Source organism: Arvicola amphibius, chromosome 5, assembly GCF_903992535.2.
Source record: "Arvicola amphibius chromosome 5, mArvAmp1.2, whole genome shotgun sequence".
Classification (NCBI taxonomy): domain Eukaryota; kingdom Metazoa; phylum Chordata; class Mammalia; order Rodentia; family Cricetidae; genus Arvicola; species Arvicola amphibius.
This window is the reverse complement of record NC_052051.1, coordinates 131,563,216-131,575,741: the sequence shown is the minus strand read 5'-3', so window position 1 is coordinate 131,575,741 and position 12,526 is coordinate 131,563,216. Positions and strand designations below refer to the sequence as shown.

Sequence of the window (12,526 nt, the reverse complement as noted above, 5' to 3'; positions counted from 1 at the left end):
AGTGTCGTCACGACTGGCCTTGAACTCCCGGAGATCACCTGCCTCTGCCTATTACGTGCTAGGATTAAAGACATGCACCATCATGTCCAGCTTTTAAAACATCCAATAACTCCAGCTTCAGGGGTCTGATGCCTCTGGCCTCTGCAGGCACCTACACTCATGCCGTCGCCTACACAAACACAAGCACACACATAATTAGGAATAAAAATAAGTGAAAAAAATGTAATTCACCCTTTTGCTAGGGACACTCCAGTGCTCTTTCTTACTCTGCTTAGACTAAGGTTAAGATTCCCTCTGTGGCAGATTCCCAGGCTTTTATGATACGGATTCCTTCCACCTTGCTTATCGTCCACTAGTCCCATGTCCACTTGGCCTGGGCTCCAGTTTGTCCAACTTTCCAATGTTTCCAAGCATTCCTGGCTCTTTGCTGCTATTTCCTCTGCTAGAAATAACCTTTGCTGAGGTCTTCCCATGACAGACTGCTACATCCTTGCAGAGGTCTAACTCCCTGTGGTTCCTTCAATGCTCTAGTTTCTGGTAGTTGGTCAGTCTACCCCGTTGAGCTGCACACTAGCCACAGAGATTATAGTGGTCTCCAAGAGTGGGCACGCTGTTACGAACATGCCACCCCTGTGTTTTTAGGGCATCACTTTGATGGCTCTTCCTCTAAGGTAGGGGTTGGCAAGCATATTCAGGTTGCTGTCTGTTTATGTCTGCCTCACAGCTACCCCTGCTCATTTGCACATTATGTATAGCAGCTTTCAGACTACAAAGGCGGGGTTGAGTAGTTGTATTGGAAACCACATACTTGATAGAAAGCGTAAGTTGCTAAACATCTGGTCCTTCACGGCAAAAGTTGCTGATTCCTGCTCTTAACTGAGGATAGAGGGAGGAGGGTTTAGCCTCTTAGTTTGGAAAGCCACTAATGTAAAAACACCATGCTATTGAGGGCAAAATGAAGAGCATCTCTTTTCTCTCTCCAGCGAATATTCTCTATGGACCACTACATACCAAACAGGCAGTGAGCATGTTTCTTCGAGCCGTGGAAGAAGCAAAGAAACAAGGAGGCACAGTGGCCTTTGGGGGCAAGGTAATGGGAGTTGTGGGTGGATGATGACAGCCTGTATCTTTCTTTCCCCTGAACTCAGATTGCTGAGAAAAGGTGGGTCCCAGAAGGGTCCCAGATGGATGCTCTTCTTCTCCCTATTACCAGGGAAAAGGGTTTTGAGGAATGCATGACGACAGACTAGCCCTGAGACCCAGAAGAAACTGTCATCATAATTGCCCTTGAGTCAGTCTCTAGGACTAGTTGTTACAGAAATTGGGTCTACCTTTGTGTGAGACCTGAGTTCATGGTTCAGTCGACCCATGCAGGAACAGGTAGCGTTGCATGCAAACAGTTTAGAGTGCAGGGTTGATGCAGAGCTTAGAGGGTCAGAGTTCAGTAGATGGAGAGGGTGTATGGGGGCTGGCTACGAATATTGCCTTTTCTGAGTTTTCTGCAATGGATATGAATTCCCTAGGGCTTGCGTAACAAAGCGTCAGAAACTGGTTTGGAAACACTGGAAACTGGATGTTGAAGACCAGTACCGAGTGCTAGTGACGTTTCTCTGGGTTGTGGTTGAGTCCTCACATGACCTTTCCCCAAAGGGGAGGGGACACTGGCCGCATTGGTTTAGGCCTGTTCTTCTGCCTTCATTTATTAACGACTAATGGCCTCTCTGAGGGTCCCACGTCCAGATGCCATCACTCTGAGTCTTGGTCGTATTCAGTGTGTGGACTGGGGTAAACACCACCACTAAATGAGTTACACAATGGGTACAGATTGCCTGTTTTCAAATGAACTCAAAAACAAGCATTTCAGCCATCTGCCGCAACAAGTAACGTTACTGTAGCACACAGCATGGTTTTCCTCTCCAAACTTCTCTGTTTTCTCTCTGACAAATAGGAGCAGGAGGGCGCATTCGCTCAAACAGGATGCTGCTTTGGAGAAACAGTTACCTGTAAATGCTGTTTCGTTTCTCTCCTCATAAATGTAGGAAGGATATGTCCTCTGATCCCAAGTCTGGGAAAGGAAACCCATCCATTCTTTTCATCTTCTTTCTGCTAAGGTGATGGATCATCCTGGCAACTATGTGGAGCCTACCATTATCACCGGCCTGTCTCATAATGCCCCCATCGTGCATGAAGAGACTTTTGCCCCAATTCTCTATGTCTTCAAATTCAAGGTAAAAAAAAAAAAAAAAAAAAAAAAAAAAGATCTAAGCCATGAAAGAAAACAGATTTAGCAAAGCGTTGCCTCTTGGTTTTCTTTTGTGCACTGAAACTGTATTTTATGCCGTGAGCTTTGACCTGAGCGCAGTGGCGCTGGTAATGCTCACAGCTTCTGGTCTCGTCCTTTAGAACGAAAGAGAGGTCTTCGAGTGGAACAATGAGGTGAAGCAAGGACTCTCGAGTAGCATTTTTACCAAGGACTTGGGCAGAATCTTCCGATGGCTTGGGTATAACGTAGTCTGTTTTGAACGTCTGTAAACGTTTGATGTGGTTGTGATTGTTTCCTTGTGAGAGCCACACTGTCTGGGCTTTGTTCTGCTGTGATTTCCGGTGTTCTCACTGTCCCTCTCCTCACCCACAGACCCAAAGGTTCGGACTGTGGCATTGTGAACGTCAATATTCCGACCAGTGGGGCTGAGATTGGTGGTGCCTTTGGTATGTAGAGACTCGTTTTTCCTTTTGAAAAGTCACTTTTGGTTTGGTCCTAGGCTGTTATGCATGCTAGGCCAACACTCTACCACTAAGCTAAGAGCCTCTGCCCTCCTTTCCACACTGAACAGCACAGGAACAGTAGTGTTCACCTTTAGTTTCCAGAAATGGAAACCCAAGCTGGGTGGTTATTGCACATGACTTTAATCCCAGCAGAGCACTTGGGAATTAGAAGCAGGTGTATCTCTTAAATTTGAGGCCAGCTCAGTCTACAGAGTGAGTTCTAAGTCAGTACCCAGAGAAACCCTGTCTCAAAAAAACCCAACAAAACAAACACAATAAGAAATGGAAATTCAGTTTATATTCTGCAATAACCTGTAATCGGTCATGCCGGAAAGCTCATGCACTCCAACCCAAGTTCTTACCAGGGTCCTCATCTTCTGCTTAGGTTGGAGCAGGGCCCTTAGCTTAAGATACATGAACCTTGACATTCAGTATTTTTTTTCTAGACAGAAGATCCCAGACCTAGAAAGGTTAAAAATTTCTACTTCAAAGCCAGGAAACTTAAAATATAATACATTTGCAAATACCCATGCAGAGTGGGCTTAGAAATTGGAATGAAGAAATGACAGATACACGTACAGAAAAGCTGAGGACTGGTGGTCTGTGCAGTCCGGTGGAGACACGGAAGCAGCAGCCTGGGAACTCAGTGCTTTTGCTATTTACAGTACGAACAGGAGGAGGAGGAGGAGGAGGAGGCAGGTTAGCTAATGTCCACAGGAAGTGCTGCGGGGGGTAAGGAGGTTTGCCATCAGGCCTGAGACTCTTGAGTCCAATCCCTGGATGCTCGAAGGAAAGAACTGACCTTGGAGGTTGTCTTCTGGTCTTTACACTTAGAAAATGTATACAAAAATTAAAAACAAATTAGCCAGAATGGTTAAGTGTGGTAGCCCATGCTTGTGATCCCAGCTCTCTGTAGGCTGAGGCAGAAAGATTGCCATAGTGAGGCCTGCAGTGTGTACCAGGCCAGAAAGGCCCACCTTGGAAAAAGAAAGACAATAACAAAAAACCCAAAGCAAAAACACAAAGTATAGTAAAAGTAAGTGGCCTCCCAGAACCGCCTTCCTCCACACCCAACTTTACATTCTCATTCTCTCTCTCTCTCTCTCTCTCTCTCTCTCTCTCTCTCTCTCCCTCTCTCAACATATACACATGAAAATCAAACAGGCAAAAGACCAACAAGACAAAAAGAGAAATGCCAAAACTAAATAAAATTCCCCAAAAAAAACCCTCCCAAAACCCCCCCATGGAGTTCACTTTGTTTTGGCTGACTACTCCTGAGCATGGGGCCTGATGTGGAGTGTGGCTGATAAGCACTTCGACATGCCACTGAAGGAAACCAGTTTTCCCTTCGCCATTGGGGTATCGCTTGCCAATAGTCGATTGGTTAGGGCTGGGGCCCAGTCTTCATTTCTCCTTGTTGGTGCTGGGACCACATCTGACTTGAACCTGTAAAGGTTTTGTGAGTGTTGCCACAGTCTCTGTGTTTGTACGTGCCTCAGTTCTGTTGTGTTTGGAAGACACTTTGCTGGGATCACCATCTCTCTGGCTCCTTGCAGTCTTTGTGCTTCCTCTTCCACGCACATCCCTGAGCCTTGAGGGAGGGGTCTGATGACTCCCCCTTTTAAGGCTGCGTGTTCTAGAGCCTCTCACTCTCTGCATATTGTTCAGCTTGGGTCTCTGTTGCTTTTCTTCTTCCTTTTTTTTTTTAAAATTTAAAAAACATTTAAGATTTATTTCTATGTATGAGTGTTTGTCTTCATGTGTACATGAGCACCACTGAAATGCCTGGTGCCTGTACGGGCCAAAAAGAGGGTGCCAGGTCCCCTGAAACTGGAGTTAGAGGTGGTTGTGAGCTGCCACGTGGGTGCTGAGAACTGAACCTGGGTCCCATATGAGAGTGTAAACAGTGCTCTTAACCACTGAGCCATCTCTCCAGCTGCCACTGCCACACCTCTTCCTTCTCTTTTCTTTTTTTTTTCTTTGGGGCGGGGGAGGGGGAGAACACACTTTGTATATCTTATATACCCCAGGCTGACCTTAAACTCATAATCTTTTTACCTCAGTCTCTAGGATTGGGATTATAGGTGTTTACTCCCTTACCCAGTGCCCTGTCTTGTTCTGCTAGCTCAGGTGTCTTCTGAGGGCCACAGGAAAGGTGTGTGATGATTTTGCGTTTCTCTAGGAGGAGAGAAGCACACTGGTGGCGGCAGGGAATCTGGGAGCGATGCCTGGAAGCAGTACATGCGCAGGTCCACATGGTAAGGAAGGGCTCTGGGGAGGAGGGTTGGTCTTGAGGCCTTCGGGAATGGGCTGCTGCTTGCCTGTGTCCCAGTTCTGCCTTCACTCAGTTCCTCTTGGTTTTACGTTTCCTGACTCTGTAGCTGCCTTCTTTTTGAGCATGCATGCTACACTACGGGTTAAGCACCACTAATTCCAGATGCTCCCAAATCTGAAAACTTCTGCACTGGCGTGACATAACATGTGGACAGTTCCTCCAGCTGGCTCTATGACGGTGACAGTCATAATGGAGGTATCCTAGGAATGCAAAGTTGCCTTGAGGCAGTGTGGACAGAGCTACGTGAAGCAGGAATGGACTTCAGGCTGACTTGAGTCCCATCCCCAAGGAGTCTCCTGTCTATGCAGATGTTCCCAAACCAGAAGGTGTGAAAAGTGACTCCCGCATATTTGCAGTGAAGGACGCTCACCCTCAGTTGTCCCTTCCAGCCTCCTTGTCTAGCATAACAACTGACTATGAGATTTCCTTGTTGGATTCTGCCCCAGAGGTGGAATAGGGAGTGTGAGAACCGGGTCACTCAGCATGAGGAGGTGGAAGGAGCCATCCTTTCCATTTCTCCCGGGATGGAGTTTTCTTGCATAGTGAAGTAGAGAGGAGCATGGGGTTCTGGCCTGTAAGCAAGACTCTGGGGGCCAAGTCAATTAGGACGTTTGCCTGGGCATGCATGGTGGCTTCTGGAGATGCTGCCTGGGACTTGTTTTGTCTTTATTGTATTCTCTGGCCTACTTGGGTGGAACTGGCTGGAATGTGTGTACAGTAACCTAGGAGACCCAATCATTGCCAGGCCATGCTCAGTGCTCAGGGAAGAGTGCTGGGCGGGGCTCCTGAGACCTCAGCCTGGTCCCCTCAGAGCATCTCAAGCTCTGCCTCCTTCCTGTGCCCTCAGAACTGCACAGGCAAACACAGCGTTCTGACTTTTCAGAGCCCATAGACCCAGGATATAAAAAGTCCATAGAGAGGACTTTTCCTCTCAGAAAACCCAAGTGTCTTGTGACTAGTTTGGGGAAAGGAAAAAGAAGCAAACAAACAAAAACCTTTAAAAAAGTAGTACATCCTTACCAATATGGGACAATTTAAATTTTCCCCAGATAATACAGTGCGAGTTATTGAGAAAGAAAGTTAAATTGCCTATGTGCTTACACGATGATCAAAGGAAACTGGGGGTAGCAGATGGTGTGCATCTCCCAGACATCTGTGTTTCCCTTGTTCTTTCCTAAGGAGTCACACTGGCATTGTTTTGTATACCACTTTTTTTCTTACCAACTTGTAAGTTGCTAATATAGATGGGCCTATGTTTTATGTTATGAAAGTATTCTACGGTGTGTATGCACCGCCATTCATTTAATTCTCTTCCTCCCAGTACCATCAACTACAGCGCGGACCTTCCTCTGGCTCAAGGCATCAAGTTTGAGTGGTGATACCTCAGTTTGACCTCACAGTCTGCGGCTGCTCTGAAGAGGCCCCAGAAAACTTGGATCTGCCCTGATTGTTTTATGTGCCAACAGTGGCTAATCTCTAGTGATCCCCAAATCTGACTAAATCAAGATACCTATTTTTCAAAAATTCAAATTAAATATTCTCAACCTAGTTACATTTAGCAAAAGATGGATTTGGTGAATTTGTGTCATTAGTTACTTTTTTTTTTTTATTACAGTTAATTATTTCTTAGTTAAGTATATGCAATCACCGGAGATTGGGGGTGTGGAAAACGGATTAGAGAGGAAGAAGAGTGTTTACCTGCATGACAGAAGAGAACACCAGATCTCATTACAGATGGTTGTGAGCCACCACGTGGTTGCTGGGAATTGAACTCAGGACCTCTGGAAGAACAGCCTGTAGTCTTAACCTCTGAGCCATTTCTCCAGCCCAGAAGAAGAGTCTTTGTGTAGAATGATGAAGGCTGTCTTCTGAATAGTGTCGAGTACTCACGGTCCCCTCCTCTGGCAGGGATTGAAGGGGCAAGGCACCCTCACTTGTTGGGGAACCACAGATCTGAGTAGAGGCACAGCCCCCTCCTCTGGCAGGGGATTGAAGGAGTGGGGCACCCTCACTTGTTCGGGACCACAGCACAGTTTCAGGTACATGACTTGCAGTGTTTGAAATGACAATGGGTCATTGCTGGGTGAGGTGAGGGATTTATGTCAGTTGTGAATGGTTGCCTAGCATGTGTGAAGTTCTGGGTTTGAATCCCAGCACTAAAGCAGTAACAACAAAAAAATGCTCTAATGGCAAAGGGTGTTCACCCACTTAAGACTCCTGCTCATGACTGTCAAACAGAAAAGGGTGGGGATAGATAGACCTTCATGCTTGTCCCAGAACTTGTCACCTTCTGGGAACTCTGGGACTGAAGTCACTCACGAAAGCACATCTGGATGCCTTAAGTGACCTCAGAGCGTATGCCAGAGCCACAGGCTGGTGCAGCTGCTCACGGGTTTCTTCTCAGTCTCAATGCTCACAGCGCACTCTGGAAAGGTCACTGCTGAGCGTCTAAGGTCTCACTGGGAAGCTGTGGGCAGGCCAGTTGTACCTGTCCTATGGTACTGTCACTCTGTCCTCCGGCGTAGCAGCCACCACTGGGCCTACTCCTGTCACACTGAGCCACTGGAGACTAGGACATTTGTAGGTAACTTGACTCATCATGGACAGCCATAAAGTATTTGGGGGACTGATTGCAGTGTGGGGAAGTGGCAGTGGCACGTTAACCAGTTTCAAATTTGTGTTCACATTGCTCCATTGTCACCGGTGGGTGGCATTGAGTGGCAGGTCCTTGCCATCCCTGGATATGAGCCAAGCTAAATACCGATGATGGAGCTACTGAGAGGGTGTTGGCAGGAGTGAGGGTAGGGGAAAAAGGACAGTTCGTTTATTGAGGAAAATTTGACAGTGCCCCAAATTACTAGGAAACTGATACGGCTTGCTAAGATTTGGGGGTGGACTCTGAATCACTGCTGTGGCCACGAGGACAAATCGCCCTTTTTCGTAACACACAGAATGCAGTGAGCTGGCCAGTTCCTACTGCCCACATTAGAACTCTTCTTGGGACAGGCTTTTTATTTTTTTTTCTTTATCCGGGAATCTCAGTTGTTGAGATTATACGTGTGTGTCACTGTCTTGATTGTTTAAAGCAAGAGAATGAAGTTGGAGAATCAGGAACTTGGAATGTAGTTCCACACCAGGTACACACCTGGAATCTTAGCATTCAAGAGGCAGAGACGAGGATCACGAGTTCTAGGCCATCCTTTAGAACATGATATCATGTCGCGATGAACGAAACAGAAGAGGAGTGCAGTCAGGAGCAGCACTTTAACTCTGGATGGCCTTGAACCTCGAGGTCCACCTGCCTCTGCCTCGCAAGTGCTGGGATCAGAAGTCTACCGTCGTGACTGACCAGTACTCATTTTTCTCAAAAACAAAACAATCTCACACTTCAGTTAAACATTTAAGGAGCTATGTATGATGGTGTGGCCACACGTGACAATGGCATGTGTGAAGGTACCTTGATGGGAAGCTAGAATCTTGTCCAAAACTGATCTAGAGGTTCCTTTGGAAGTTTATAATGTTTATGTATTTCTAGCCCAAGGTCTCGGTTTGTTGTCATAATGTTTTGATTAAAACTTTGACTTTTAAATTGTTCTCTGTACTTCTTTTTTTACTGATTTAAGAAATAAAGATTACTTACTTGTGTGTGCCTGCGTGTATATGTATGATGATTCTCCACCTTACATAGTAGAGGCTGCTTCATCTAGTCTGTGTAGCCAATGGGAATCCTGTCTGCAATCCTCTTGAGCTCCTGGAATAACAGGCAGGTCCATGACCTCCAGGTGTCCCTGTGAGTGTTGGGGCTCCAGACTTAGTTCTGCGTGCTTGTGTGTCAAGTGCCTTCCCCGCTGAGCCATCTTCCTGCCTGTTAATGTTTTTATGTGTTTTGGTCTTTTGCTTAGATGTATATCTGTACCCACCTGAAGAGTATTGGATCCCTGGGACTGGAGTTACAGTTGTGAGCTGATGTGTGGGTGCTAGAAATTGAACCCGGATCCTTTGGAAGATGCTAAGCCATCTCTCCACCCCTATCTCACCCCCTACCCTGAAATGTAGGGTCCAGACTGGCCCGGGACTCACTCTGTAGCTGACAATGACTTGAGTTCCTGATTATACTGCCTCTCCAGTGCTGGAATTGCAGATGCACATTACCACGCTGATTTAATGCAGTGCCGAAGAAGGAGGAAACCCAGGCCATGAGTGGCAAGCAATCCCTACAGAGCTACATTCCCAGCCCCTTTAACTTTTATAGAGTCAAATCTATTAATATAGTGTTTACCCAATTTAGAGAATCAAGTCTGAAGTCTTCCTCTACTTTTTAAAAAAATTTATGTGCTTTGGTATTTTGCCTGCATGTATGTCTGCTGATGTCAGATTCCCCGAGGTAATTAACAGGCAGTTGTAAAAGCTGCCATGTGGGTGCTGGGAATTGAACCCAGGTCCTCTGGAAGAACAGCCAGTGCTCTTGATCACCGAATCATCTCACCTTTCCACCCCCTTCCTCTGCTTTCTTTTTAAGAGAGAATTTTTAAGAATCAGGGTAGAAAGTAAAATTTTAGGAAGGGCGAGAGTGTTGCCATAGAAGCCAGTCGCTGTATTCCCTTCCCCAAGGCTCCCAAGCGACTGACCGCCGCCTCTCCTGATGCTCCCTGCCGCCTCTCCTGGTGCTCTCCGCCGCCTCTCCTGGTGCTCTCCGCCACCGTGATTTTAGGTTTACTTTGAGTCTTTAGTTTTCTGTTTCTGAGTGTTCCGTGCATTTATTTCCCTGCACCATGTGCCTGCTCATGCCCAAGGAGGTGAGAAGAGGGTGTTCAGTTCCCTGGACCTGAGTTCGGAGTGCTTGTGAGCGCCCACATGGGTCCTCTGCAAAAACGACCGGGATTCTTTTTTTTTTTTTATTGTTGATTTTTATTGAGCTATCATCTATTTTTCTCCACTCTCCTCCCTGTCTCTCCCGCTCCCCTTCAACCCTCTCCCATGGTCCCCATGCTCCCAATTTACTCAGGAGATCTTGTCTTTTTCTACTTCCCATGTAGATTAGATCCATGTAAGTCACTCTTAGGGTCCTCATTGTTGTCTAAGTTCTCTGGGATTGTGGTTTGTGGGCTGGTTTTCTTTGCTTTATGTTTAAAAACCACCTATGAGTGAGTACATGTGATAATTATCTTTCTGTGTCTGGGTTACCTCACTCAATGTTTTCTAGCTCCATTTTCCTGCAAAATTCAAGATGTCGTTATTTTTTTCTGCTGTGTAGGACTCCATTGTGTAAATGTACCACATTTTCCTTATTCATTCTTTGGTCGAGGGGCATTTAGGTTGCTTCCAGGTTCTGGCTATGACAAACAAAGCTGCTATGAACATAGTTGAGCACATGTCCTTGTGGCACGATTGAGCATCCTTTGGATATATACCCAAAAGTGGTATTACTGGGTCTTGAGAAAGGTTGTTTCCTACTTTTCTGAGAAATTGCCACACTGACATCCGAAGGGTGAACAACAGGTATTCTTAACTGCTACACCATCTCTCCAAACCCATAAATTTAATTAGTTAATTAATTATCATTTTTCAAGACAGGGTCTTTTGTTTTCCAAACCCTTAGATTTAATTAGTTAATTTTTATTTTTCAAGATAGGGCCTTTCATTTTGTAGACCAGGCTGGCCTCGAACTCAGAGATCCAACTACCACTGCTTCCCTAGCTCTGGATTATTAACAGCGTGTGCCATACGCCTGACTTCTTAGTTTTATTTATTTTTCTTTTTATTATTCTCTCTCTTCTTAGATTTATTTTTAATATGCAGAAACTTCTTTGGTTTGTTTTATTGTTTTTAAGATTTATTTATTATGTATATAATATTCTGCCTGCATGTATGGCTGCATGCCAGAAGAGGGCGCTAGATCTTATTATTGAGAAATAAGCCACCATGGGGTTGCTGAGAATTGAACTCAGGACCTCTGGAAGATCAGCCAGTGCTCTTAACCTCTGAGCCATCTCTCCAGCCTCCAGAAAGTTTCTAAAAAAAATTGTGCATATGCTATTTGCTACGTGCATGCTTTGTTTATTGCTTCAATCAGGGCAAACATCTCAACACTTCTTCATGTTGAAAATATTAAAGTCCTTTCTTTTAGATTTTTGAAATACATAGTACAGGAACTGGAGAGACGGCTCAGCACTGACTGTTCTTCCAGAGGACCCAGGCTCAATTCCCAGCACTCATGTGGCACTTCACAGCCGTCTCTAACTCCAGTCCCAGTGGATCCAACACCCTCATCCAGAAATACATGCAGATAAAACATCAGTGCACATAAAATAAATGAAATGCACACTACATTCCTGCTGTGTGCAGCCACATGAGCTTATTCAAGCTGTAACTTAGTAGCCAGCAGCAACAGCCCACCTTTCTCTAGAACAGTCGTTGTCAGCATTCCTAGTGCTGTGGCCTTTGATACAGTTCCTCATGTTGTGCTGACCCCCAAACATACAATTATTTTCATTGTTACTTCATAATTATAGTTTTGCTACTGTTATGAATCACAATATAGATGTTTATGGAGGCAGAGTTTTGCCGAAAGGGGTCATGACCCATAGGTTGGGAACCACTGCTCTAGATGCCCCTCTTCCTGCTCTCCCTAGTCTCTTAAAAGCATCCATCCAGCTGGGTGATGGTGGTGCACGCCTTTAATCCCAGTACTCGGGAGGCCCAGGCAGACAGATCACTGTGAGTTTGAGGCCAGCCTGGTCTATAGAGCAAGTTCCAGGACAGGCTCCAAAGCTACAGAGAAACCCTGTTTTGAAAAACAACAACAAAAACAAAAAAACCCTCCTAATTTCAAGATAATTATTTTTTTGTTTCTGTAGGAGTGAGATTATTTTTGTGCCTGGATTATTTCACCAAATTTCAAATTTCATGGATGTTGATAACAGAATTCTACCCACCTTTAATGGCTGACTGGTATTTTCCATTGTATATAGTTAGCATATTTTATTTTCACATTTAGTTTGTGTCGTTGGCCATGGTGATGGTGAATCACTAAACCTGGGCGTGCAGATGTCTTATACATTAAGAAGAACTAGGAAGACTTGGGTTTTTAAAGACTTGCATACATGCATCTTGATCTATTCCAGTTTTTAAGGTTCCTTGAAAATGTGTGCAGTTTTGTAGGGTTTTGGTTGTTTGTTTTTGGCTTTCCAAGACAGGGTTTCTCTGGGTAGCCTTGGAGCCTATCCTGGAACTCTGTAGACAAGACTGGCCTCGAACTCACAGAGGTCCAGCTGCCTCTGCCTCCCGAGTGCTGGAATTAAAGGCGTGCACCACGACCGGTGGTCCAGTGGTTTTGTTTGTTTTGTAGCCCGGGTTGACCTCACAGTCTAGTGAAAGCTGGCTTCTACCCCTCCCACCTCCCGATTCCTGGGATTACAGGTAAGT

General features: G+C 45.5%; 1 protein-coding gene across 1 annotated transcript in view; it reads left to right on the top strand.

Annotated features, from left to right (window-relative positions):
- Nucleotides 1-6,665, top strand: part of Aldh7a1 (aldehyde dehydrogenase 7 family member A1) — a 29,475-nt gene extending 22,810 nt beyond the window's left edge. Inside the window, exons 13-18 of the mRNA XM_038329602.2 lie at nt 984-1,090; nt 2,112-2,228; nt 2,404-2,501; nt 2,636-2,709; nt 4,949-5,024; nt 6,423-6,665. Of these exons, the coding sequence (XP_038185530.1) occupies nt 984-1,090; nt 2,112-2,228; nt 2,404-2,501; nt 2,636-2,709; nt 4,949-5,024; nt 6,423-6,480 (530 nt within the window). The 3' untranslated portion in view covers nt 6,481-6,665. The remainder of the gene's footprint in view (nt 1-983; nt 1,091-2,111; nt 2,229-2,403; nt 2,502-2,635; nt 2,710-4,948; nt 5,025-6,422) is intronic.
- Nucleotides 6,666-12,526: the final 5,861 nt, after the last annotated feature.